Source organism: Trypanosoma cruzi, genomic scaffold (genome assembly GCF_000209065.1).
Source record: "Trypanosoma cruzi strain CL Brener 1047053516725 genomic scaffold, whole genome shotgun sequence".
Lineage (NCBI taxonomy): Eukaryota > Euglenozoa > Kinetoplastea > Trypanosomatida > Trypanosomatidae > Trypanosoma > Trypanosoma cruzi.
In genome coordinates, this window is record NW_001849575.1 from 389415 (window position 1) to 415539 (window position 26125).

A 26125-nucleotide genomic window follows, 5' to 3' on the forward strand; every position below is an offset into this window, starting at 1 on the left:
ACGCATGGGGCACTAATTGCGGTGGGTGACAACGCGAAAGCCAACGGTTCCGCAATGCCGGGAATTGTGGGGACGGCATTCAAACCCTCCTGGGATTCGTGTGCAAAGACACGCAATTAATCCGCCCCTCGGTGCAATTCGTCACCATAATCCTCATCGCTCTCTTTGCCGTCATTCGTATTGTCACACTCAGAGCCGTTGAGGGAAGATGCTGCCATGATGATTGTGACGTCACACTGAATGAAACAACGCAATGACTCGAGGGGTGCCAAGTGCAGGCATCCCGTCAGGCAGCGACACGGCGCAATCTTAGCAATGTACGAAGCAAAGGCAACGAAACAGCTTTCATCCGCCATCGTAATCGCGTCCAGCAGGTTCGCCCTCTTGTTCCTCGGCGCCTCGTCCCTCTCCAAGACACCAGCTGCCGCTGCCGTAGAACACGCTCCTGCCGCACTCACCCCCACAGAGAGACAAGGAAGAGTGTGTGGAATTGTGTGCCGAGAACACAGCGACTGTCATCGCCAGAGAAGGCCATCGTGCAGCCGCGTCATCATTTCAGCACGGAACGTCAGCCAACGTCCCTCGTTACCAAGAACATTCCTGCGGAGCATTTTGCAACTACTTATGTGTGTGGGTGTCTGCTGGAGAAGCTGAAAAAAGAAGAATCACAGGGAGGCACATCAGGACGGCAAGAGGCACAGCTGGATGGCAGCGGTGCATGCGGTGCGGCCCAAACCTCAACAATCACGCACGGTGGCAGCACACCCATCCACAAAAAAAAAAAGAAAACAACACGGCGGCAGGGTGTGGCTGTGTGTGTGTGTGTGGCGCTGCGGGTGTCTGCCCGCCCTGGCCGCAAAGAAAACAAAACAAGAGGGAAAGAAATGTGTGCTCCGCCCCACAGGCCCTCGTCGCACGCCCACACGTCACGGCTCCCTCAGCGCGCCGTTCGTCGCGGCCCCTCCTCATGCGTGCAGCAGGCGAGGCGCACAGGGCCGTCGTCATGAGCGTGTCGGTGGGTGTGCGAGTGGAGCAGTTGGGCGGGAAACACACGGCACCCCTCACAGGAAGAGTGCAGAAGAAACAATTAAAAGAGGGAAGAGTAGAAAAGAAATGAAACATCCACAGTGATTGCCCCCAAAAGCAAAAAAAAAAAAAGATCAAAAGAGGGATTAGAGGTTTGAAACGCAAACAAAAAAAAAGAAAAGCAAAAAATGAAAAAAATTAAAACAAAAAGAAGGTAAAAAACGCACACACAAAAAAGAAAACAAGCGTGGGAAGACCAGCGCACACATTCTCATTGCTCCCGTAAAGCAAAACACACACACAGGGAGAGAGAGAGAGAGGTCGCCCACTCAATGCAATGGAAACAAAAACAGTTACGGTGCTCCGCCCATGCAGCCAGGCAGGACGGCAGCGGTGCGTGTGGTGCAGAAGAGAGCACCAACGGGCATGCATGGGTGTGCATGCATATATACAATGGGCACATTATGTGTGTGCCTCGTGGGGTGAGGTGAGGGCGAGAGTCCATGCAAGGGGACACACACAGAGAGAGAAGGACGAGTGTGTGTGCGGGCGGTGCACGGCTCTCTCTCCCTCACTCTCACGCGGCCACCACCGCAGCCGCACATGCTACAAGAAGAAGCAAAAGAGGGGAGGAGGTGTGGGAGACCGCGGTGCTGCCGTCACTGTCGCCAACCTTTTCATTATCTCCAGTTTGGCGTTTTTCTGTCGCTGCAGCATCCGGAGTTCGAGCATCCTCGGTTGTCTTCGTCCCTGTGGAGTGTTCCTCCTCAAAACGGGAAGGTTCTTCGCTTGTAGATGGTTCAGCTTCTTGTTCTTGAATGCCAGTTGATGTACTCTGCACCGCACCTTCCGTAGAGGCAGGATATTCTTTATTTTCCTTTTGTAGTTCGGGTAGGTTCGTGGATGTATCCGTGCTTTGGCTTTCATTCGTCTTTTGTTCCGGAGTTAACATTTCATTTTTAGTTTTGTGCTCCGGCGGTACTGTGTTTGGCACCGTCGTTTGGACCGGTTCACTGCTTTCTGATTCTTTACCTGGACCCCTTAATGAGTCTCCTTTCCCGAGGGCCCTTGAATCCGCGTTTCCTTTATTTTCTACTCCCAATGAGGGCTGACCTGCTCCACCCGCATTGTTCTCGCCAACACCTTCACCCTCTTCTGAAGCAGGAGTGTGTGGCTGCGGCTGCAGTTGCGTTTGTGACTGCGGTTGCTGTGGTACATGTACTTGCGATTTTGGCGGTTGCCTTACTTCCTGTTCTTTATTTTGTAATTGCGTCTTTGTTTTTTCTTTTCCTGCAGCATCTTCCACGGTTTCTTCCAAATGCTCTGAAGGGCTTTCATCTTCTTGGCCATCACCGTCTCCCTTACCATCATTATCTTCATCATCATCGTCCTCTTCATATGAAGGCGTGGGAGGTGCGGGTGGTGCTTCCTTTTTAACAACTGGCGCCCCATCTTTTAATTCTTGTGATCCTTGTGGAGACGTTCCAAGTTCTTGTGATTGCACCAGCGGTTCACTCCCACTCCCAGCACCATCAGCAGGCGCTTTCACCACCTCAGTGCATTCGCCTCCGCCGGCACCGCACCACAGCACGCAGAGGGCACACACCAGCAGCACACGGCCAGTCATCATCATCGCCATCACTCCTGTCACTTGCGTGTAGCCTTCAGCACAAACTAACTCCCCGTCAACGGAGAGTGAAAGCAAAAAAAAACACCGGCACCGCACAAGGACAGTGACAAACACCAGCAGCTTGCACACAGCATGAGGCAGATGAAATCAGTACGATTACAAAACTCGCGCACCGCCCTGCAAGGCAGAAATTCAAAAAATAAAACAGAGTTAAGAGTCCGTCAGGATACCCGGAGAAAATAAAAAAAATTCATTCGACAGAACTTTAATTTCATATGCCAAGCAGCACAAGACAACCGTGTGTGTCTGTATACATAACGCCTTCACCAAGAAGAGAAATGAAATTAAAAAAAAGACTGTACTCTTCCACCAGCACACAAAACACTCTTCACACTTCATTGCGGCATCCGGCCTGTTCCTCCAATCCTCCTTTCGTGCAGTCCGTGGGACGCACAGCAATGAGGCCGGCACCGCGTGAGGGCAACAAAAACAAAACAAGTAGAGGGAGAAACACGTCACACATTACAGTGTGCAGCAACCGACCATTGAATAAAGGAACAGCAAGGATACGTATTATTCCAGGAAAACAACAAAACAAACAGCAAAATGTAAATAATAAAAGAAAACACGCATGCAACGCAGCACATTTTCTCCGTGAGGAGTCGCAATTCCACACTCTTCGGCTCAGAAGTCCGCCACAACTCCCCACAATCCCAAAAGAAGCAGCAACGCCCAATACACGCACACACGCACAGTGCCGTCAACAGTTAACTCACGCAGTGTCAATTTCGCGTCGTTGCGCAGGGCAAAGCAGTCGTCGGGACTCACACCGCTCCCGGAATACTGCGCGGTGAATTCTCGTAATTGGGGTTTTCGTGTCCAGAGGCATTGCGTTGACCCAATCCGTCCGCATCACCCTCAGCAACAAATCCACTGCCTGCAACGCCATTTTCTAAAACGATAGATTTGTGTCCAGTGGCGTTGCGCTCACTCACCTCGTCCGTGTTATCCGCAGCAACGTGTTCCCTGCCGCCATAAGTGACAGACATGATCCCGGATGCATTCAGCGCCACTAATATTCTCGGACCGTTGGCGAAGGAAGGCCTCTTCTTGGATGCATTCGGGACCATCACTTCGTTCGGATTGCTGGCAAACTCAGGCCTCGTCTCGGACGTGTTGGTCGCCGTGTTGGATGCGGGACTCCGATCGACGGTGTTGGGTCCGTCAGCCGCCGCAGACTGTCGCCAATCCTCGTGTTGACGTGACGGCTCAGCATTAACTTGCGGCGCAGTTGCTACATGTGTGCACCGCATTGGCCACATGGCACACAGCACCCAGCTCACCATTCCTGCTAAGCAGCTGCACACCAAGGCCACTGAAAATATAATTCTCATGCTGAGCCTCAGCACTGGCAGCAGAACACTTCTTCCACACACACACACACACATGCACGCGATAGCTCAGGCTGCCGTCACTCGGAGCACACGACACATCCACCGGCACAACCACCGCATCCGCATCACCAGATACATGTCCAGGACTCCCAGCAGCCGTCACGTACACGGACGAGAGCGCAAGGAACAACACGGCGCCGCACCGTCATCATCGCAGTCATTGTCACGCGTAGTGGAGTCGCTGGAGCCAGTCAACTGATCGGTGAGACAGAAGAAAAAGAATGGAACAGGAGGGAGAGGGACGGAGCACCGCGGATACAGCGAGAGAGAGCAGACAACATGAGGAGAGGGCAGCAGGCCCAGCCGCACAGTTCACACACCACGAGACGGCATCCACGCAAGGAAGGCACACAACGCCAGCAGCCACCCACCATGCAGCAGGAGAAGATATCCACCACCGTCTCCACCCAGCTCATTCCCACAGCCAACGGGAAATGGCCAAAAACCCGCGGCCACCACACAACGCACACGGAGCGAGCACCCACCACACCAGCCACACGACAGTGGACCCTCATCCATCCACGACGCGGCACCAAACTTTCCAGCCATCCCGCCCTCAATGGGACACGGAGCCCAACTCAACGCAGTCACACGCGGTGCTCCACACCCGCAGGAAAGAAGACTCGGGCTGCGCACTCCCTCTCCTCCCTTCTCCTCATGGCCACGGAAGAAGACAACAGCCGCCACCCGCAACTGCCAGCATGCACTGCAAAAGAAGCATGCACTGCAAAAGAAGCATTCAAATCCATTGCAATGTGCATCTTGTGGTTGTGTGTGCCTGCAGAAACACAAAGCAAAGAAGTAGAAAAGATAGCAGAGTATGTGGAGAGACGCACAACGATGTACAGCGGAGGTGCATGGCGGAAACAACAAGAAGAAGACCGCTCAGACTCATGATTGCACTGCAGCCCAAGCAGTGGCAATTCACACAAGATTTATTTAAAATAAAAAAGCTTTCCCCCCTTCGTCTTACACAAACCCCATCACACAAAATAATTATAAATAAAAAAGAAATCGTCCATTACTGTTCCACACAAATTTAAAAAAGCAGCCGACTGCCGTGTGGCCACACCAAACCGTCTGCATATGTTTTGCCCGCAAAATAAAATTAAAAGATATTTAAATGTCTTTCAACCGTCTGACCCTCTGTGTGTCCGCACATCGTTTATATTTCATGGGGCCATCTGCGTGTTGCTGCTCCCCTCAGCCCTTTCATCGGCGCGTGAGTGCGGCCCGCAGAGCTCAGTCACTCGTGTGTGTGGGGACTGAGAGAAGCACGCAGACATGACGGGAGTCGCGTCACTCCATCGGGAGAGTGAGCGCAGAAAAAGAAAAAATCATCAGAGGGAAAAGAAATGCTCACGAGGCCGAGACCGAAGGGACTGCCGGCGCGTGAAATGCACACGCAAAGCAAAAAACCTTAAAAACACGGCGGCAGGGTGTGGCTGTGTGTGTGTGGCGCTGCGGGTGTCTGCCCGCCCTGGCCACAAGAAAACAAAACAAGAGGGAAAGAAATGTGTGCTCCGCCCCACAGGCCCTCGTCGCGCGCCCACACGTCACGGCTCCCTCAGCGCGCCGTTCGTCGCGGCCCCTCCTCATGCGTGCAGCAGGCGAGGCGCACAGGGCCGTCGTCATGAGCGTGTCGGTGGGTGTGCGAGTGGAGCAGTTGGGCGGGAAACACACGGCACCCCTCACAGGAAGAGTGCAGAAGAAACAAATAAAAGAGGGAAGAGTAGAAAAAAAAAACCGTCCATAGTGATTGCCCCCAAAAGCAAAAAAGAGAAGAGATGGTGGAGCAAAAGATTAGTAAACAAAAAAAAAAAAAATTTAAAGAAAATAAACCATTAAAAAATGAAAAAAACCCACAACGCCCCGAAGGAAGCAAAAAACAAGCAAAATGAACACAAAAAACAAGCAACAACAAAACAACAACAGAAAAAAAAAAGAAGTAAAAAAAAAAAGTAAAAACACACAAAACTCAATGAGCTGCAACGAATGACTCCAGTGTGCATGCAGCAGCACACAGAAATGCGTCCACGCAAACAGTTGTGAGCGTGTCGTGCATATGAGTGCGTCTGGGATGCGTGCCAAGTGACGGATACAGGGGTCAACAACGTGGAGCTCACAGCAACGCAGCTGAAGCAAATGAAGCAAAACACACAATCATTATTTTCTCTTACTTATTACGCAATAAAACAAAAGAAGCTCAAAACATCCCCGTGGTTGAGTGCTGGCACTTATAGCCCGCATACACTTCTTCAGCCCAGTGTCCCGTAGGTGAGTGCAGCCAGAACAAGCAGCAGCCGGGCATGCAGAAGGGTGTCATGGAAGCAGGCGTCAGTTCCCACACTTTTCTCCAGCGCGTTCGTTGTGGGCGCAGAGGAAAGGGGAGCCGGCATGCTTGCCGCCATATTATTTCCTTCGCTAGAAGCAGTCTCGGTGGTGGTGTTGGCGGCGGTGTCCTCTTCGGCGCCTTCCGCTGCACCCCCGTCCTCGCCGGTCTGGGACAACTGAGTCGGTGGCGCAGCAGCAGTCTCTTCCTGCAGCTCCACTGGAGGGTCATGGGAAAAGTGGTCGCCGCCTTCTGTGGGCTTTGGATCTGGTGGGGATTCGGATGCAGCAGAAGCAGCAGAAGTAGAATGTGCAGCGCCTTGAGGATCACCAGCGGGAGCGGAATCTGGTGCTCGCGAGGCCTCAGAAGGATCCGTCGTGGCCGCAGCGCCAGCAGCAGAGTTAGCACCAGCGCCGCCTGGAGTTGCAGGTGGTGGAGGAGGAGGGACATCCGTGGAATTCTCAACGACAGCAGGAGGAGATTTTGAATCTGGTGTGGAGGCGTCACGAGAAGCCTCCTCTTGTCGAGCCGCCGGAATGCCTGCTTCCGGACGTGTGGCCGGAACACTTTCACCAGCGCCACCCGGAGGAGTTTCAGCCAGTGAACGGGCACCAGCGGAATTCGCAGCGTCAGCAGGAGATTCAGAATCTGGTGTGGAGGTGTCACGAGAATCCTTGTCGTCTGGAGGGCTCCGAGGAACTTCCGGAGGTTTGGCTGCACCAATTGCAGCGGTGACCGCCTTCTCCACGTTACGCTCCCACCAACTCTTCACCGCGCTTGGAGTAAACGTGGAGACGTTGATCGTGAAGACGCCATCCTTCGCAACTCCTTTGGTGCGCCTCTCAACATCCTCGGGCTCACAGTTTCCTACGCCCATGCCGCAAATCACACTTCCCAAACCGCCAGCTTCAGCCGTGCAGTCATACCACAGTGACTTCCCACGGAGTTGCCAGCGCCCAACTTTTTCACCGTCACCCGCACACACTGCATTCACCGGTAGCACCTCCTCATCCTCCTCCTCCTCCTCCACGGCAAACACGCACGAGCAGCAGCACAGCAGTGTAAGCGCCAACACGACACAAAACACACGGTGCATCATCGTCGAAACTATCGTTGTTGAATAACGTGGATTCGATCTGCAGGAGCATGAGAAAGGAAGTAGAGAGAGACAGCAGCTACACCACGCACAGCCACCGCATGGTAATAAATGGCAGCAGCCACAAGAAGCGCACACCAAAAAGGACAAATGGAATCATCACAAACGCAGAACTCGCACACCGACCCCCAAACCAAAACTTCAAAGTCAAAGAAAATACAAAACAAGAAAAAAAGGAAAATGATGGGAGTCCAACAAAACTCCCAAAAATTAAAAAAAAATCAATCGGGCAGCACTCTTATTTCTTATGCTAAGCAGCACAAGACAACCGTATGTGTCTGTGTACATAATGCCTTCACCAAGAAAAGAAATCAAATAAAAAAGATCGTCCTGCTCCACCAGCCCACACAACGCTTTTCACACTTCATTGCGGCATCCGGCCTGTTCCTCCAATCCTCCTTTCGTGCAGTCCGTGGGACGCACAGCAATGAGGCCGGCACCGCGTGAGGGCAACAAAAACAAAACAAGTAGAGGGAGAAACACGTCACACATTACAGTGTGCAGCAACCGACCATTGAATAAAGGAACAGCAAGGATACGTATTATTCCAGGAAAACAACAAAACAAACAGCAAAATGTAAATAATAAAAGAAAACACGCATGCAACGCGGCACATTTTCTCCGTGAGGAGTCGCAATTCCACACTCTTCGGCTCAGAAGTCCGCCACAACTCCACACAATCCCAAAAGAAGCAGCAACGCCCAATACACGCACACACGCACAGTGCCGTCAACAGTTAACTCACGCAGTGTCAATTTCGCGTCGTTGAGCAGGGCAAAGCAGTCGTCGGGACTCACACCGCTCCCGGAATACTGCGCGGTGAATTCTCGTAATTGGGGTTTGTTATCGTGTCCAGAGACATTGCGTTGAGTCAATCCGTCCGCATCACCCTCAGCAACAAATCCACTGCCTGCAACGCCATTTTCTAAAACGATAGATTTGTGTCCAGTGGCGTTGCGCTCACTCACCTCGTCCGTGTTATCCGCAGCAACGTGTTCCCTGCCGCCACAAGTGACAGACATGATCTCGGATGCATTCGACGCCACTAATATTCTCGGACCGTTGGCAAAGGAAGGCCTCTTCTTGGACGTATTCGGGACCATCATTTCGTTCGGATTGCTGGCAAACTCAGGCCTCGTCTCGGACGTGTTGGTCGCCGTGTTGGATGCGGGACTCCGATCGACGGTGTTGGGTGCGTCAGCCGCCGCAGACTGTCGCCAATCCTCGAGTTGACGTGACGGCTCAGCATTAACTTGCGGCGCAGTTGTCCCACCAGATTCTGTGTCATCCTTCCCTTCACGGGGTGGCGGCAACTGACAGATGCCCGTCTGGTCAGCATCGCTGCTCCGTGCAGGCGGACGGATGGTTCCATCGAGAGAAAATTGACGCCACCACAATTCATAAGGGCCGGCGTATTTATATGCCGTCACGTCCATCGTGAAGGCAACGGTGGCCCCTTCCTCTTCCGTTGCACAGCTGGCAGCACAGTTGCTACATGTGTGCACCGCATTGGCCACAAGGCACACAGCACCCAGCTCACCATTCCTGCCATGCATGCGCACACCAAAGCCACTGAAAGTATAATTCTCACACTCAGCCTCAGCACCGGCAGCAGAACACTTCTTTTCTGCTCCTCCAGCACAAACACATAAGTATTTGCACAGTGCTCTGCAGTAATGCCTTGGCGACAGCGGGGCGTGGGCTTGCGTCCCGTGCTGAAATGGCAACACGGCTGCACGATGCCCGCCGTGTGTGAAGGTGTTGCCTGCTCTTGTGGCCATTCTCTCCTCTGTTTTTGCACTTCCGGTTGTGGGCGTTGCTCGTTGTGTGCTGACGACTGACGGACGGTGCCACGATGGTCTCCTCTGACGATGACAGTCGCTGTGCTCTCGGCACACATCCACACACTATTTGTTGTCTCTCTGTGGGAGTGATTGTGGCAGGGCATTGCTGCGAGCGTAATGGGGACCACGACGGCGTCACCCCTCGAGAAGGTCCCACGATCTGTCGGTTGTGGAGTGGCGAGGCGGTTTGCCTGCAGCCCGACTGACAGAACCGCACAGTCGTTTCAGTGCGGTCACTCCGTCGGCATCATCCGCTGCGGTGGTGTCCGCAAGAGCCGCAGCCCCGATGAGGATGGCCTCGTAGTTGTCTGGCAGCTCAGAACTTCAGGCCCTTTGCCCTTCAGGATTGCTCTTGCTGCTCGACTGGCGCAGCACCATCTTGGCATGGTTCTTCTGCAGGAGTGCAGGCACGAGAGTGCCCCAGCGACGAGGCTCATTGGCTGCGGTGACTTCCACCAGAAGTGCGGTGGGCGTGCCGGTGGCGTGGCCTTCTTGGTGCGCCACACCTTGCCGTGCGAGCGCTTGTCGCTCGTGGCACCAACTGCGTGGAGACCACCGCCTTCCGCGTGCGCCTACAGGCCTGCTCCAGCATGTACGTGGTGACCCTCTGCAGCCTTCCCACGGCAATTGCTCACGCTGCTCACTTTGCGAGCAACATTCGTCGCTTAGGCCCCGCAGCGGTTACTTGCGACCTGAATTCACACCATGAGCTGCGGGACGGTTGCTCACCATCAACGACGGCAGGAGAAGACCTCGCCGCCACCCCAAGCGGCATGGAAGCTGAGCTTTCCGACGACCCGGCACAGGCAACGTGGAACAGCGGCTGCAGCGTCTCGTTTCCCGACGTGACTGCGCAACGCGTACTGCGTGTCTCCCACTAAACGTCCACCCGTTTACATGGACTCGGACCACCATCTGCCATCCCACACTGCAGGGACGGAGGACGGCATCCCGCGACAGGCAGGCATGCTGCCACGACGGAATCATGTCGCCATTTCCCTGCGTGAAGCTGACTGTGATGCTTCCACCTCGGGGTGTGCAACGTCTCTGGCCACTGTGACCACATGGTTTGAGATGCACCGAGGCACCGTACGAGCGGCAGCCATGACAGTCCCACAGGAACCTGGACGGACGGAATGGGGCAGGCCGAGTGTGTTGCAGCGGCAGCCTGCCCCGAGCTGAAATGCTCCACAAACGGGAGGACCGCAATCATGCCCTCCGCCGTGGCTTCTCCATGCTGTCAGAGGTACGTGCGAAACAGCTTGGTGCCCTCTCGAGCCCAGGCCTGTGATGCTCCAAGGCATGGCGGCACCACGTCCCTGCCCTCTGGGATCGGCTGTGCTGCGGTGCTGTTGGGACCGCGTCTGTGCTCCGCCTCCACCGGAACCTCTTCCCGACGTGAGCACCGCCACTCCTTGCCGACCAACAAGCGGCTGATGGGCGTCCTCCTGCCCACTCTTCGGCAGACCGGCACGCGCCCTGCAGATCACAAGCAACCCTTTATGTCGGTGGTGCTGCCCCACTCACACTGAAGAGGCAGGACCGCCCCGACCTCCTCCGGAACCTCCACCTGGCGTGTCCACGGCATCTCCTCGTAGAACGACGAGCAGCGGATCAACGTCGCCCTGCCCAAGCTGCAGCAGCGTCTTCTCGTCCGTCCACAATATGAAGGCACACGCCCGACGCACTAATCCTGGCACTCCAATCGTTGCAGAAGGCCTCACATGTGGATTCTGCGACAGCTCCACGGTCTTCCCAACAAGTGCCTCACGCGCAGGTCACTACCGAAAATGTCAAGCGTATCAACGAGCAAAAAACGGACAACGCACCTCTGCAAGCTCCAATGACAGCCGTAGCCCTTCAGCCACACCTCTGCTGCAACCCCCACCAGCCGCTGAGCCCCCGACAATCCACGGAAGGCCCTGCCGCACATGCTGTGGGAATGCCGCCGTCCTCGAAAACTGAGCATCCGACTATTTGGGAACACACCCTCTCGCACGACAGTATCGTTCAAGAAGGAAAAACTGGCCGCATCGCTACGGACAGCCCGCAGGCCATTAACGAACAGTGGCAGCAAAGTATAACGAAACAAATATTTCCCTTTTCTCAGCATAGAAAAACGTCACCTTCACACTCGCAATTGTCACCAATGAATTCATTGCGCAATACCGCTCTGAGCTGCAATACTTACTGGTACCATCCAGGTCCCTTGTCGACACATTGATGCGGGTGGGCGCCCATCCATTCCTCCCAATGACGGTGCATGTCTGCGACGCTCCCTCATATCCAAAAGGCACGTCCCTCACCACAGCCGGGATCGACTTCGCCCTGTGGGCACGCATCGCTTTGTCAGAGGAGCAGGAGTACGTCAGGCTGGCAGCAAAGCACACGCCAGCACAACACATCACAAACATCACAACCAGAAGCACCAGCAGCACTGGAGGCCGTGGGGTAACGTGGATCAACTGAAACATGCTGTACGTAAAAGAAAACACTTCATGGCTTGACAAGAATAAGAAACACTGACAATATCTCAAAAGAAAAAAAAAATAAGATAAAAAGAGAATTTAGGCGTCCGCAGTCAAAGCAAGCCACCAATCTAAAAACAAGGGTAATGGGTACACTCAACCACAACACAAGCAAAACAATAAAAAAAAAGAGTGGGACGACCAGCGCACACATTCTCATTGCTCCCGTAAAGCAAAACACACACACACAGGGAGAGAGAGAGAGAGAGAGAGAGAGGTCGCCCAGTTAATGCAATAAAAAAAAACAGTTACGGTGCTGCGCCCATGCAGCCAGGCAGGACGGCAGCGGTGCGTGTCGTGCAAAAGAGAGCACCAACGGGCATGCATGGGTGTGCATGCAATATATACAATGGGCACATTATGTGTGTGCCTCGTGGGGTGAGGTGAGGGCGAGAGTCCATGCAAGGGGACACACACACACAGAGAGAGAGAAGGACGAGTGTGTGTGCGGGCGGTGCACGGCTCTCTCTCACTCACTCTCACGCGGCCACCACCGCAGCAGCAGCCGCACACGCAACAAGAAGAAGAAAAAGAGGAGAGGTGGTGTGGGAGACCGCCGTGCTGCTGTCACTGTCGGCAGTTAGAGTCGTATCATTTGCAATAGCTGTGGTTTTTATTGGTGTTTCTTTTTTATTGTCATCTTTATTTCCATCATCTTGTGCTGCTTCTGGTACTGCATCAACACGTGCTGTATTTGTATTGGAAATCTCCTCTTCAGTAGCCTTGTCAGGGCCATTACTGGCGCCAACACTTTTTGCTGATGAGCGTGATGTTGGAGTTGATTCGGCATGGCTGTCAGATGTTCCATCCCGTTGTTTGTTTGTGGTGAGAACACTGTCTTCTTTTCTTGACTCATTCCCTGACTCCAGGCCGCTTTGGGTTTTCTGTACCTGTTGCACTGAAACGACATCTGCAGAGCCGAGGTCTTCATTTTTTACTTGTGGCGTTGCTGCTGGTGCTCTTTCCTTCTCGTTGCCATCCTCTCGTTCACGTTGTTGTTTTTCGTCTGTCACCGCGGCACGAGATGCGGAAACATCGTTGGAATTCTCCGCATTGCCCTCGTCAGCGTCATTGGTGAGAGCATTATCGTCATCCGCCGCAGAAGATGATGAAGTTGTTTCCCCCTGAACCTCAGTTGTCGCATTTTGTGTGGCATCTGTTGTTGGTATGTTGCCCTGTTTCAGAAGAACGTCGGCTGGCTTCGTGCTTTCTGTGTCCTCCTTTGCTGGTAACGATGCGGTGTGAAATGATTCCCTCGATGATGGAGCTGCTGGAGCGGTTTCCTTAACTGGTGTTTCTGGCAGTAGATCCTCTAATCGTCCTCCTTCTCCTGGCACAGTTCCTGCACTTCCTGACGGTTTGGAGTGTGGCACTGGGACTGGTTGTGGTGGTGTTGCTGCTTGTTTTTCTTTGCCAGGTGTATTTTTTTGTTGGTCGTCTCCTCCTGTTCCGCTGGCTTCAGACAATCGAGAAACTTCAGAGGACAACTCAGAGGAATCCCCTCCCGGAATGCCAGCAGCTCGACCATCACGTGAAAGAAGCAATAAACCAACCGCTTCCGGCTGAATCTCCGGCACATTCATCGTCTGGTATTTCGTTAGATCTGAATCAACTAATACTTTTTTCTCGAGCTCACTGTTGTTTTCATCGCGAATTAATTCGCCTTCAACCTCTGACTCGTTCTGTTTGGTGACGGGCAATTCTTCAGGCTGCAGTTGTTCTGATCCCAATCCGGTTCCTCTTCCTGCACCTCCTTCTGACAATTTCTCTGGATCCCCCAATGATAATTCCTGTAAAGAGCCTTGCGTTTTCTGGCCCGGGAGTGGTGGAGGAGCTCCAACGGAAATAACTTCGGGAGGGCCATCTTCAGGATTCTCTGCGACCAGAGCATACCGCTGAGGCCTCCAACGACGACGGCCATCCACAACGGCATGCAAACTCTCCATTCCCTCACGCAGGCATTCCTCAACGGCGGATACATTCGCACGGCCTCCCGTCCTCCTGCTGACCTCCTCCGCGCATTCCCTCCGCAGCTGAGCGCGCCACTCCACAACCAAATACTCATCCACACCGGGCGCCACATCAATTCCAGGTTCCTCGGTCTCAGCAACTCCATCAATACCGCACCACAGCACGCAGAGGGCACACACCAGCAGCACACGGCCAGTCATCATCATCGCCATCGCTCCTGTCAGTTGCGTGTAGCCTTCAGCACAAACTAACGCCCCGTCAACGCAGAGTGAAAGCAAAAAGAAAAGACACGGCACAGTAAAAAACACCAGCAGCACGCATTTCATGAGAAACATTAAACCAATAAAAGTTAGAAAACGCACAGCGCCCCGTAATAATTTAACAACAAGAAAAACACAAAAAGCAATTAAAAAAAAACCAAAGTAAAAAATCAGCAGCAAGAAAAAAAGTAAGAATTAAAAACACGCAGAAAAAAAATTTCACCCGAATGGCCCCAGTGCGCATACACCAGCACAAACATGCATCTACGCAAACAGTTGTATGCGTGCCATGCATATGAGTGTGTCAGGGATGCGTTCAACGTGACGGATGTGTAGAAAAACGCGGAGCACACAGCAGGGCAGCGGAAGCAAATGAAGTAAAACACAATCATTATTTTCTCTTATTTATTTACATCGGACCACAGTGGACGCGCACAAATCCCCGTGGTTGAGTGCTGACACGCAAACGGACGGGCAGCAGCACTCAATTCTTCAGCCCAGAGTGGTGTACGCCAGCGCGGATGCGGCGAGCAGCAGCGTGGCACACACCCACGCAGAGCTGCTGAGGCTGCCGTCGATTTCGCGAAGATGTGACGGCGCGCGGGTGGTCGTCGTGGTTGGCGCCTTTGTGGTCGTCGTGGTCGTAGTTGGTGCGGCGGCCTTCTTTTGTTCATTTGCCGTAACGGTATTCGTATGTTCTGTCTGTTCATTAGACTTCCCACCATCTTGACCCTGTGTATTATTGGAAGTATTTTGTGACTGTGGCGTTTTGGTTATTGCACCCGTTGTATGTGACTGTTCCGGCCCTCTGCATTCTTCTTTATTCTCTGGTGGAGAAGGAGTTCTACTTGGCGGATCCGTTACCTGCTTTGGCTCGTCAACCTTTGGAACGTTTTCTTTTTCAGTTTTATCTTCACCAGTTGTTGTCGCGTACACGGACGGGCAGCAGCACAGACCAAGCACCAACAGGGCGCACAGCAGACGGCACGTCATCATCGTGAGTGTGGTCGTTCAGTGGTGTGGAGCTGATCTGCACAGTGAGGGACATGGAGAGCAACAGGGGAGACGAGAGGTGCGGCAGACACACACAGAGGGCACACCACATGAGGAGAGGGCAGCAGCCAGGCATGCACCGTACACCGCACACCACTCACGACACACACTCCATTCCACGGCAGCAGGCACACACACACACAGCCCTGCCACAACACCAACACACAGATGGAAGAGGGAGAAGCAAACAGGAGCGGCACACAAGGCTCCACCGCATGCACATACGGCGAGAGCGGTCCGTCGTGTCGGCACCCCTCACGGAGGGTACGCACACACACAAGAGGAGGTGCAGCGCACACAGCAACACAACAGCAAAGTAACAATGGAAAAAAAGAGATCCCCGCACACCACGTGGATTGTTGGTCCACGGGAAGTGCAGCCAATATTCATCACAAAAACAATTCATTTTTCTTTGGCCTTCGTTCATATTCAGCGCACACCACTTCATACAGGCCCAGCAACCATCGCAGCAGCAGCAGCACACTCAAAAATAAGTGCAGTGGATGGAATAAAGCAAGCAACCATTTATTTGCGTTTCTGTTTGGATGTTGGCAGATGCCTGCATGCGTTGTTTTGTTTTTGCAGAGGGCAAACCCCCATGCCTGGATCGTGTGTTGGGGATTTCTGCAGGGTGCACAATTATTTATTTATTTTCCTCTTGTGAATGTTTCTTGTGTTGGTGCAGCCAATAATTCGGTTTGTGTTGTTCCTGCCTTTCGCTGGTAAAGTGCTGCAATAGATGTTTGTTTTTCCTTTCGTTGCTGTGGCACCCGATTCCTCGCCGTTTATTGCGGTGGAAATGAAAATATGTGAGTGGACTCCCACACACCAGAACGCACCTTCGCTCCTATTTATTGGTGCATGGAAGGGCATGTGTGTTTGGTGGCGTCTCGGCCATATATTTTGTGGGTGTACATTCCCCTGCAGGCTGAGGGCGGGATGACGCTCTGTCGCGGTGCACTTCCCTCGCATGCCGCCCACTGTGATTCATCATGCATCACCCCCTCACACATTCCGTGGTGCCACACCGCTGATATTATTGCAGCCGCTGTGATTCCGCGTACTTCACGCATTTGATTGTGCCACAATACATCCGCTCGTGTGGCTGCCGCATCCAAACAGCGGTGCCCAACACCGTGAGCGGCAATCCACATCCCTGCATGTCCCAACGCAGTGGTGTTTGACTGTCAGCCAGGCGACACACAACAGGAGAGTCTTGTGCTGGCAGCACAACACACGGAGCTGCAGTGAATGACTCGGGCGGGGACGCATCTATTTGTCGCAAAGCAGTGAAAAGGAGTCGGGCAAAATAATGCCGGCTGCACTCACGACACCACATCCACAGCCAAAGCATGCGATGTGATGTGTTTCACTGGTGATGTGAAATGCCTGCAGACGACGCCACTAGTGGAGGCATGCCACCCATGATCAGCGGACAGACAATAATCGGCATGGGAGGACACAAAAGGCAGCAACGACGCCAGCAGCAGGAGCAGCTCTCTCTCTCTCTCTCTCTCTCTGTGTTTCCTCCGAGAAGTAAATATTCCACCAGCCACAGCTGACTGTGCCATCGTGACACTCCATGCACGTCGTGGCTGCGTCAACACATCCTGTTCCCTGCGGCGCCTCAAAAGATGCCTCACTCCGTCCACTAAGTGCATCGGTGTGGGCCGTGCCTCGGCTGTTCGTGAGGACCACAACGATGTGAGGGTCACCGAGTCGCAGCATGTTTGTTGTGACGCTGTTGCATGGCACCTGCACACACACACACACGCAGCGCCTGCATCCCTCCCTTTTGTGTCCGCCCTCTGCCGGAGTGGCCACACACACGGGCAGCAGCAAAATCACTTCACCCTCGACGATCCAAAACCAACACCGACATCCCTCGCGACGCAAATATCTCAGTTGCCAGCACGGGCTTCCTGCCGCTCTGCCATCGACGCTGAAACACGGCACAGTGCACGCACCTATTTTCCTCGTGTGCAGTCATCCGTTTGCTTCACACATTCTTCGGTGGGCTGACGTCCACAAAAGCACACCACAAAAGGCCACTGTGATCGCACACGCTCTTGCGATGAGCGTCGGTGCGTGCATGGATCCGCTGCTCACACGTGCTGGCAGGCAGCCTGCAGTCGGTGCCCTCGTGCCAGTTCATCGGCTCCAGCACGGAAAAGAGAAAACGGCCTATTCCCGATGCACTTATTCCCACCAGCAGCACCAACACGCTGGTCGCCAGCCGTCATTCCTCAGCACATCCAGGAATGCCGAAAAGTGACGTGGAGCTGTCAGCCAGCAATGCCACAATCCCCGCACACATGTCGGCTCCACCAGAGAAGACACACAAATCACAAACAACACCCTTCACATGTCATCCGAACATCATTCCGACACACCGCGACACGCCAAACAGAAGTATTCGTCACTCCAATGCACCTCCCCATACAATCACATAGTCCATGCACCACGCACGGCAGCAGCACACACGCGGTCAAACAAATGTTCCTCGGATCAGTGTTATCCACGTGCTGCGGTGGGAAGTAAACAAAAGAGACGAGCGGCCAAACCCCAAAAGAGTGCCACGACTGGCCGCAAGTCAGCGGAACGCAGCCACTCAAATGAATTCAGTCCTCATGCCCTCAACCTCCCACCTTCTCCCACAAAAGCTGCAAAAGATGGAAAACAAACGCACCGTCCAATAAATTCTTTGTGCAACACCAAAAGAAGCCGCAGTGCCTTATGCTGTCCTCACAGTCCGTTGATGACGCCTGGATGCGGATGGGCACCCATCGGTTCTCACAAACGACGCCGCACACCCGCGACGCATCCTGCGCTCTGAGACACGCGTCCCTCACTATCACCAGAGACGCCCACGCGGCGTCGGTACGCAACAAATCGTCAAGGAACGAAGGATACGTCAGGCTGACAGCAAGACATCCGCCGACAAATCACATCGCAGAGATCATCAACAGCAACACCAGCAGCGATGCAGGCAGCAGTGTAACGAGAATCAAATGACGCATGGCGTATGTCAAATAAATAAAAAACAAAACTTGGTGGCGTGACAAGGAAAAAAGAGACTGGCACTCTCTCATCAAGAAAGGAACAGTATAATAACACACAAGGAAAATTTTAAGAATCCGCAGTCAAAGCAATCCACCAATTAAAAAAAAAAATAATGGGTGCACTCAACCACAACACAAGTAAAACAATAAAAAAAGCCGAAGCGTGGGACGACCAGCGCACATACTCTCATTGCTCCCATGAAGCAAAACACACACACAGGGAGAAAGAGAGAGAGAGAGGTCGCCCACTCAATGCAATAAAAACAAAAAACAGTTACGGTGCTCCGCCCATGCAGCCAGGCAGGACGGCAGCGGTGCGTGTGGTGCAAAAGAGAGCACCAACGGGCCTGCATGGGTGTGCATGCATATATACAATGGGCACATTATGTGTGTGCTTCGTGGGGTGAAGTGAGGACGAGAGTCCATGCAAGGGGACACACACAGAGAGAGAAGGACGAGTGTGTGTGCGGGCGGTGCATGGCTCTCTCTCACTCACTCTCACGCGGCCACCACCGCAGCAGCAGCCGCACACGCAACAAGAAGGAGAAGCAAAAGAGGGGAGGTGGTGTGGGAGACCGCGGTGCTGCCGTCACTGTCGTCAGGCGTCGCCGTACCATTTATTCGAGCGGCGGTGATTGTTTTTGGCGTTTGTGGTGCTTCCTCACTGAGAGTTGGAACAACGTTGGTATTGCCAGTTTCAAGGCTGTCGTGTTGTCCTTCAGAGCTTTGAGCATCATTCTCCTCTGCTTTATTCTGGACATGATCACCGCTGCCACTTGTAGAGGTAGATGAGGTTGTTGTTTTTTCTGCTGGACTGCCGGCTGCTGCATTCTTCGTCGAATCCTCTGTGTCTGTGTCATGTCTGTGCTGCCCTTGTGTAGCATCCCCTGAAGGCGGTTCCGGTGCTTCGAATTCCATTTTGGGTCCTGACGGCGTGGCTTCGTTCGTTACTTTTTTTGGATTCTGTGGGTTTCCTCGCTCTGCTGTTGGGTCTCCCGATGGTATTGGTGGTGGCGGTGGTATGGATGCTCCCTCATTATTTTTACCCTCGTGTGTCTCGTTTTGTGCTTTAATTTTTTCTTCTTCCTCCTCTTCCGTGTCTTCCGTCGTTTCTTCTTCCTCATTAGGATTACTGTCTTCATCTTCATCTTCCTCTAGAGATGGGGAAGGTGCTGGTGGCACTTTTACTTTAATATCTTGTGATCCAACTTTTAATTCTTGGGTGTCTTGTGGAAGCGTTCCAAGTTCCTTTGATCCCGGCGGAGGTCCGGCACCACCGGCAGGAACTGCCGGCCCCTCCTCATCACATCTACCGCCGGCACCGCACCACAGCACGCAGAGGGCACACACCAGCAGCACACGGCCAGTCATCATCATCGCCATCACTCCTGTCACTTGCGTGCAGCCTTCAGCACAAACTAACTCCCCGTCAACGCAGAGTGAAAGCAAAAAAAGAAGGAGACAAGTCACACAACAACGCGCACTGTAAACAACGGCACCAGAAGCACGCACACCAACCTGCAAAACATAAGTAAGAAAGCAATACCAAAACAAGACAAAAAGGTTTATTGCCCAATTGGAGTCGCCTCCGCCTAAAAAAAAAAAAAAAAAAAAAACCTCACCAGAATTAACATTTCATACACCATGCAGTTCAGCAGGTCTGTTTCTACATATAAATGAATGCAGTGCCTGCATGAGAAAAAAAGACTGTACTGTTCCGTGAGCCCACGCAAAACACTCTTCACATTTCATTGCGGCATCCGGCCTGTTCCTCCAATCCTCGTTTCGTGCAGTCCGTGGAATACACAGCAATGAGGCCGGCACCGCGTGTGGGCCGCAAAAAACAAAACAAGTGAGAGAAACACGTCGCTCATGACAGTGTGCAGCAACCGAACATTAAATAAATAAAGGGTGCTTATCATTCCAGGAAAACAACGACAAAAATAAATAATAACAAAAGTAAAAAGAAAACCCGCGTAGAATGCGGCACATATTCGCCGTGAGAAGTCGCAAATCCACACTCCGTGTCTCAGAAGACTGCCACAACTCCACACAGTCCCAAAAGCAGAGGCAGCAGTGGTTTCTCCACACACAAGATGATAATTTCGCTGCCTTCCACCGTCGGCAAGGAGATGTCACCTTCGAAAAAGATTCCTCTTCTCGCTTAGACCTTCTTGTTTAAAGGAGATGTGCTCTGTGTGGCGCTGCTGCACGCACTGCTGTTTGTCGGCTCCTTGGCGGCGGGGCGGGTACTCGAGGACCATGGATGCTGTCCCATTGCTGCACACATCGGTGGTATTGGGCGTCGTGAGGTCAGGAGTTTTTTTTTTTTTTTCTTCTCTTACCAGTCGTAGTAACTACGCCTCAATTGTGCAGCTCTGGTAAGCTTACGAAGGAATTCAGCAGCAAGGATAACCTTACTCCGCGGGCAGCCATTATAGAATGGCTCCAACATCTGCCCTTCCGGCCCGTAAAACTAAGTAACAACTACTCTCGGGTTTGAAGCATGAACAGCGGGCGCTTAGCTTCCTCTCTAGTAAGGAGTACTGCACCCTGGCACCACGGAGGTCAGGAGTCAAATATTCCTCCATTCCTACGGAATTATTCGTGCCATCGTAATCCGAGCAGCCTTTCGCCGCAAAATAGTCGACTATCGCATTGAAAGCCTCCTCTTCCGTTAGATCTCGACTGTCCGTTTTCTTATCAGTACGACACGCAGTCCAGCTGCTCTCGCCGACTGGGCGCCAGTACCCACGGGAATCTTTGCTTCCACACGCGCCACACAATCATCATCGTTTTTCGCGTACACGAGCAGCAGCAGCAGCAGTAGCAGTAGTAGTAGTAGTAGTAGTAGAGTTGCTGAAATCGGTGAACAGATCTGCGCACAGAGCGGAGAATAGAAAGGCAAAAAGAAATACAAAGATGTGCAGCCAAAAGACTCACACACATCGTCGCAGCGTCGCCGTTGCGTGGGCGGTAATGATGCGACCTCCCGCGGCAGGTACAACTCGCACACTGCACGCACTGCAAAACGGCATCCACACAAGAAACACACACACAACGACAGAACAGCCACCATAAAGTAGAAGGAAGAGAGAACCACAACCATCTCCCCCTACTTGCACAACAAACGGCCCTCCACTTTTTAAGCAATATAGTTTCTGTGGGCTCGCCATCGTTCCGCTGCACGCTCTCAGCGCCCACAGTGGGATCCAGCACATCGTGCAGGTAAAAAACGAAACCTGTCTCACTCCCGTCGGGAAAAAACAAAATTACCGTGACGACAACAACAACGGTGCAAGGGTGTCGCATCGGATGATACGATGGCGTTGTTGGCGTCCAGATAAATGACGCGTACCCTCGGAAATACGCGTGGAAGATATGGCACGTAAGACTGCAGAGTTGCGTCCTCAGATAAACGGTATTCGGAGCCAGCCCTCTCTTTCTCGGTGGCAAAGATGGGTCAAGAATGTCGTCGGAGAAGCACCACTGCAGACGGCAGGGTAGAGCAACGTACCGCACACAGGGCCCAAATATTCGACTGTCTCGTCCCTGGAAAAGTACAACCAACTTGGCCAGGGTTATCTCGCTCTCTGGCAATGGCACATTCAAAAAAAAAAAAAACTCACAGTATTGAGGGGACTCGAAAAGGCCCCAACGTGCGTGCTGCGGCTCCACGAGAATGTGGACGGTCTGCATGTGTCCATGCAAGTCACAGCCGATAGGCGCATTAAAGGGGATACTGCTTGAGTGCGCCAAACGACGGTTACTTGCCTCATGCCACATCACAGGCAGGCCGTCCCTCATCAATCCCTGCAGGATTCGCCTACACTCCTCCAAGGAGTACTGGGGGCATCCGTTGTGCTGCATGCGGATTGCACCATCTTCCATAACAACTCCATTCACTAAAAGGCCGCGGTTAAACAGCCTTTCCACAATAATCCTCAAAGGACCGCCACCCACCGCGTGCTGAGGTGGGAAACTAACGCGATGAATACGTCTCCGGTAGGTTTCATCGTGAATACACAACCGCTATTCCCTCCGTCACAGCGTCGTCATCAACACAGCAACAACGCGCCAGTGCCGGCTCTGTTGGGTACAATGGGAGAGAAACTCCCATTCTCCATGCCATGATGTCAACAAGAGAGTCCGACGGCTGCCCTGCCATGGCGATAACGTGTCCCATCAGGCGCAGCAGAATATCAGAGTCCAGCAGATTGGAAGGCTCGGCTGTCACCCCGCCAATGAGAGAAATGCGCGGCACCACGCGATGCTCCGCTGGCATTCCCGCCTCCGTATTGTGTTCCCTCAGTAACAAGCTCTGCGTCAGCACTCTCGCCACACTGGTAGGTCTGAATTTTTATCCTGCACGGCACGCGTTGCTGCCACCGCATTCTCCTCCCCTGTTTCCTCACCACCCATCGTCATGCGGAAGCAGCAAGTGAGGCAAACCTCGGTTTGCTCCGCCTGAAATTCCCCCGGCATCTGCTCAATTCACCGCCATAGAAAACCGGCGATGTGCAGCGGCAGAGCATTGGATCGTTTCAGCAAACAAATTGGAGAAAAAGGGCTCAAACACACCCACAAGACTCCCAACAAGAAAAGGTGCACACGGCGTGACTGACACGACTCAGAGTTATGTTTCTAAGACAATGCGTGGATGACTCTGTCGACGCCACACCCGCACCATATGCCATCAACTCCTCCACGGCAATAATCCTGCAGCGTGCGGAGAGGACGTTTCACGAGCGCATTATTGGCGGAGCCAAACAACTGTACCGTCAGCAGATGGCAGCGGGTGGCGGGGGAAAGTGAAGGTGGTGGGACTGTTGGGGAGGGTCGATGCGCAGTGTCCCCCACAAATACGAGGCGGCTGAAGTGAAACAAACTCGTCTGAACGTCACCGGCCACCAAGATGCATTGCTCCCTGCTGTAAATATTGATGAGCTCGAGGCTGGAGCAACTACTCGCAATGCGTGAAAGTGTCTTCCTGCACTGACGCTGCAATTCACATTAGACGGGCAACTTCAGAACAGTCGATCCCCAGCAGTGAAATGCAGGTGGCAGTGACGCTGTGGATTCTCGATTCCCCCGGCAACGGAGGGCGGAGAAGAAAACTGGTCTCCCCAGCTGCGCGGCATCCATCCATTCACTCTGTGCGTCCGGAGTGCCCCGCAGCTGCCTTGAGAGATGCAGCGGACAGACCTCCCTTATTTTCGCCTCGATCCGTCAAAGAAGACTTTCGCGGAGGCGTCGGCACACACCGAAGTCTCCCTCGTGCCCACCAAACAAAAGACACACCCGTTGAGCATCGTCACGTGCATCGACGGCCACGCAAATAAATATCCACCGCAACGCAAAGTGTTTCTTATTGGGCACAAAAAGAAAACTGGAGGCGGCGGCCTGGACAACACAGACATCAAATCACACGCCAGGCAACCCTGAAATACATGCGAAAGAGCCAACGCAGGACCAGCAGCACAGCCACTCGAGAGCTTCTGCGTGAACTCCACGGCAAATGGATCAGCCTCAACGCATGGGGCACTAATTACGGCGGGTGACAGCGCGAAAGCCAACGGTTCCGCAAGGCCGGGAATTGTGGAGACGGCATTCAAACCCTCCTGGGATTCGTGTGCAAAGACACGCAAATAATCCGCCCCTCGGTGCAATTCGTCACCATAATCCTCATCGCTCTCTCTGCCGTCATTCGTATTGTCACACTCAAAGCCGTTGAGGGAAGGTGCTGCCATGATGATTGTGACATCACACTGAATGAAATAACGCAATGCCTCGAAGGGCGCCGAGTGCAGGCATCCCGTCAGGAAGCGACACGCCGCAATCTTAGCAATGTACGAAGCACAGGCAACGAAACAGCTTTCATCCGCCATCGTAATCGCGTCCAGCAGGTTCGCCCTCTTGTTCCTCGGCGTTTCGTTCTCTGCAAGGCACCAGCTGCCGCTGCCGTAGACCACGCTGCTGCTGCAATCACTCCCACAGAGAGACAAGAAGAGTGTGTGGATGTGTGCCAAGAGTACAGCGACTGTCATCGTCAGAGGAGGCCATCATGGCACCGTCCGTCACGCGCCAGCACACACCGAGCAAAGCACTCAACCGGCAGTGCAAATACATTCTTGCAGAGCACTGTGCAACTACTTATGTGTGTGGGTGTCTGTTGGAGAAGCAGAAGAGGAGCACAGGGAGGCACATCAGCACAGCAAGAGGCACAGCTGGATGGCAGAGATACATGCGGTGCGGCCCAACCTCAAAAATCACGCACGGTGGCAGCACACACCCATCCACAAAAAAAAAAAGAAAACAACACGGCGGCAGGGTGTGGCTGTGTGTGTGTGTGTGGCGCTGCGGGTGTCTGCCCGCCCTGGCCGCAAAAGCAAAACAAAACAAGAGGGAAAGAAATGTGTGCTCCGCCCCACAGGCCCTCGTCGCACGCCCACACGTCACGGCTCCCTCAGCGCGCCGTTCGTCGCGGCCCCTCCTCATGCGTGCAGCAGGCGAGGCGCACAGGGCCGTCGTCATGAGCGTGTCGGTGGGTGTGCGAGTGGAGCAGTTGGGCGGGAAACACACGGCACCCCTCACAGGAAGAGTGCAAAAGAAACAATTAAAAGAGGGAAGAGTAGAAAAGAAAAAAACGTCCATAGTGATTGCCCCCAAAAGCAAAAAAGAGGGGGAGAGATTTAAAACGCACACATTAAAAGCAAAAAAAAAGACCAGCAAAAAATTTTAAAGCAAACAGAAAAAAAAAATTAAATTTACAAAACAACAAAAAGCGGAGGCGTGGGACGACCAGCGCACACACTCTCATTGCTCCCGTAAAGCAAAACACACACACAGGGAGAGAGGGAGAGGTCGCCCACTCAAGGCAATAAAAACAAAAACAAAAACAGTTACGGTGCTCCGCCCATGCAGCCAGGCAGGACGGCAGCGGTGCGTGTGGTGCAAAAGAGAGCACCAACAGGCATGCATGGATGTGCATGCATATATACAATGGGCACATTATGTGTGTGCTTCGTGGGGTGAGGTGAGGGCGAGAGTCCATGCAAGGGGACACACACACAGAGAGTGAGAAGGACGAGTGTGTGTGCGGGCGGTGCACGGCTCTCTCTCACTCACTCTCACGCGGCCACCAGCGCAGCCGCAGCCGCACACGCAACAACAAGAAGAAGAAGCAAAAGAGGGGAGGTGGTGTGGGAGACCGCGGTGCTGCCGTCACTGTCGTCAGGCGTCGCCGTATCATTTGTTTGAGCAGCGGTGATTGTTTCTGCTGTTTGTGGTGCTGCCTCACTGAGTGTTGGAACAACGTTGGTGTTGCCAGTTTCAAGACTGTCGTGTTGTTCTTCAGAGCTTTGAGCATCATCCTTATCTGCCTTATTGTGGACATGATCACCGCTGCCACTTGTAGAGGTAGATGAGGTTGTTGGTTCTGCTGGACTGCCGGTTGTTGCATTCTTCGTCGGATCCTCTGTGTCTGTGTCATGACTGTGCTGCCCTTGTGTAGTATCCCCTGAAGGCTGTTCCGGTGCTTCTGATTCCATTTTGGTTAGTTTCAGTAAGTTTTCTTTTTCTGCTGCTGGGCCTCCTTCACCTGCTGTTGATGATGGTGCAGGTACACCCGATGGTTGTGCGGGTAATGATTGTGGTACCTCCGCATTATTTCCCCTCTCTTGTGTCTCGGGTTGTAATTCGTTTTTTTCTTTTTCTCTTCCCGTTTCTTCTTCGTCTCTCTTTTTATCATCGCCAGATTTATTGCGAGGGTCAGCAACCCCTTTCGTCAGCGCTTCCGGGGCAATGTAA

At 53.1% G+C, this 26125-nt stretch overlaps 11 protein-coding genes and 1 pseudogene across 11 annotated transcripts, besides 25 other annotated features; all 12 read right to left on the reverse strand.

The window, feature by feature from the left end:
* Positions 1-2227: a sequence feature (areas merged during assembly that could not be assigned to a particular haplotype. This can correspond to areas where the two haplotypes were merged or to regions with more than two copies in the genome that were merged during assembly.).
* Positions 1140-1271: a sequence feature (A-rich).
* Positions 1604-2665, reverse strand: Tc00.1047053510373.10 (mucin-associated surface protein (MASP), putative; the record flags this gene model as incomplete). The annotated part of the gene is made up of 1 exon (XM_806639.1): positions 1604-2665. One exon carries the CDS (start codon positions 2663-2665, stop codon positions 1604-1606), a length of 1062 nt encoding a protein of 353 aa, XP_811732.1.
* Positions 2228-2832: a sequence feature (haploid, Esmeraldo-like haplotype).
* Positions 2361-2424: a microsatellite.
* Positions 2833-8354: a sequence feature (areas not merged during assembly with more than two copies in the genome that could not be assigned to a particular haplotype).
* Positions 3481-4104, reverse strand: Tc00.1047053510373.20 (uncharacterized protein; the record flags this gene model as incomplete). Its single annotated transcript, XM_806640.1, has 1 exon — positions 3481-4104. The coding sequence occupies one exon, from the start codon at positions 4102-4104 to the stop codon at positions 3481-3483; it is 624 nt and encodes a 207-aa protein (XP_811733.1).
* Positions 5100-5120: a sequence feature (AT_rich).
* Positions 5919-6087: a sequence feature (A-rich).
* On the reverse strand, positions 6369-7541 carry Tc00.1047053510373.30 (90 kDa surface protein, putative; the record flags this gene model as incomplete). The annotated part of the gene is made up of 1 exon (XM_806641.1): positions 6369-7541. One exon carries the CDS (start codon positions 7539-7541, stop codon positions 6369-6371), a length of 1173 nt encoding a protein of 390 aa, XP_811734.1.
* Positions 7445-7470: a microsatellite.
* Positions 8252-9379, reverse strand: Tc00.1047053510373.40 (uncharacterized protein; the record flags this gene model as incomplete). Its single annotated transcript, XM_806642.1, has 1 exon — positions 8252-9379. The coding sequence occupies one exon, from the start codon at positions 9377-9379 to the stop codon at positions 8252-8254; it is 1128 nt and encodes a 375-aa protein (XP_811735.1).
* Positions 8355-8919: a sequence feature (heterozygous, Esmeraldo-like haplotype).
* Positions 8920-9914: a sequence feature (areas merged during assembly that could not be assigned to a particular haplotype. This can correspond to areas where the two haplotypes were merged or to regions with more than two copies in the genome that were merged during assembly.).
* Positions 9737-11395: a mobile genetic element.
* Positions 9915-9935: a sequence feature (heterozygous, Esmeraldo-like haplotype).
* Positions 9936-11886: a sequence feature (areas not merged during assembly with more than two copies in the genome that could not be assigned to a particular haplotype).
* Positions 11500-11916, reverse strand: Tc00.1047053510373.50 (uncharacterized protein; the record flags this gene model as incomplete). The annotated part of the gene is made up of 1 exon (XM_806643.1): positions 11500-11916. The coding sequence occupies one exon, from the start codon at positions 11914-11916 to the stop codon at positions 11500-11502; it is 417 nt and encodes a 138-aa protein (XP_811736.1).
* Positions 11887-12784: a sequence feature (heterozygous, non-Esmeraldo-like haplotype).
* Positions 12160-12187: a microsatellite.
* On the reverse strand, positions 12450-14153 carry Tc00.1047053510373.60 (mucin-associated surface protein (MASP), putative; the record flags this gene model as incomplete). The annotated part of the gene is made up of 1 exon (XM_806644.1): positions 12450-14153. The coding sequence occupies one exon, from the start codon at positions 14151-14153 to the stop codon at positions 12450-12452; it is 1704 nt and encodes a 567-aa protein (XP_811737.1).
* Positions 12785-13264: a sequence feature (areas merged during assembly that could not be assigned to a particular haplotype. This can correspond to areas where the two haplotypes were merged or to regions with more than two copies in the genome that were merged during assembly.).
* Positions 13265-19287: a sequence feature (areas not merged during assembly with more than two copies in the genome that could not be assigned to a particular haplotype).
* Positions 14322-14418: a sequence feature (A-rich).
* On the reverse strand, positions 14694-15197 carry Tc00.1047053510373.70 (mucin TcMUCII, putative; the record flags this gene model as incomplete). Its single annotated transcript, XM_806645.1, has 1 exon — positions 14694-15197. One exon carries the CDS (start codon positions 15195-15197, stop codon positions 14694-14696), a length of 504 nt encoding a protein of 167 aa, XP_811738.1.
* On the reverse strand, positions 16291-16608 carry Tc00.1047053510373.80 (uncharacterized protein; the record flags this gene model as incomplete). Its single annotated transcript, XM_806646.1, has 1 exon — positions 16291-16608. One exon carries the CDS (start codon positions 16606-16608, stop codon positions 16291-16293), a length of 318 nt encoding a protein of 105 aa, XP_811739.1.
* Positions 16751-16774: a microsatellite.
* Tc00.1047053510373.90 (mucin-associated surface protein (MASP), putative) lies at positions 18815-19699 on the reverse strand (the record flags this gene model as incomplete). Its single annotated transcript, XM_806647.1, has 1 exon — positions 18815-19699. The coding sequence occupies one exon, from the start codon at positions 19697-19699 to the stop codon at positions 18815-18817; it is 885 nt and encodes a 294-aa protein (XP_811740.1).
* Positions 19288-19870: a sequence feature (heterozygous, non-Esmeraldo-like haplotype).
* Positions 19871-19974: a sequence feature (areas merged during assembly that could not be assigned to a particular haplotype. This can correspond to areas where the two haplotypes were merged or to regions with more than two copies in the genome that were merged during assembly.).
* Positions 19911-19932: a microsatellite.
* Positions 19975-24923: a sequence feature (areas not merged during assembly with more than two copies in the genome that could not be assigned to a particular haplotype).
* Positions 21127-21170: a microsatellite.
* Tc00.1047053510373.100 lies at positions 21432-23006 on the reverse strand (annotated as a pseudogene).
* Tc00.1047053510373.110 (uncharacterized protein) lies at positions 23527-24363 on the reverse strand (the record flags this gene model as incomplete). Its single annotated transcript, XM_806648.1, has 1 exon — positions 23527-24363. One exon carries the CDS (start codon positions 24361-24363, stop codon positions 23527-23529), a length of 837 nt encoding a protein of 278 aa, XP_811741.1.
* Positions 24924-26125: a sequence feature (heterozygous, Esmeraldo-like haplotype).
* Tc00.1047053510373.119 (mucin-associated surface protein (MASP), putative) lies at positions 25447-26125 on the reverse strand (the record flags this gene model as incomplete). The annotated part of the gene is made up of 1 exon (XM_806649.1): positions 25447-26125. A coding segment is annotated over one exon (679 nt), but the record flags the coding sequence as incomplete, so codon positions are not given.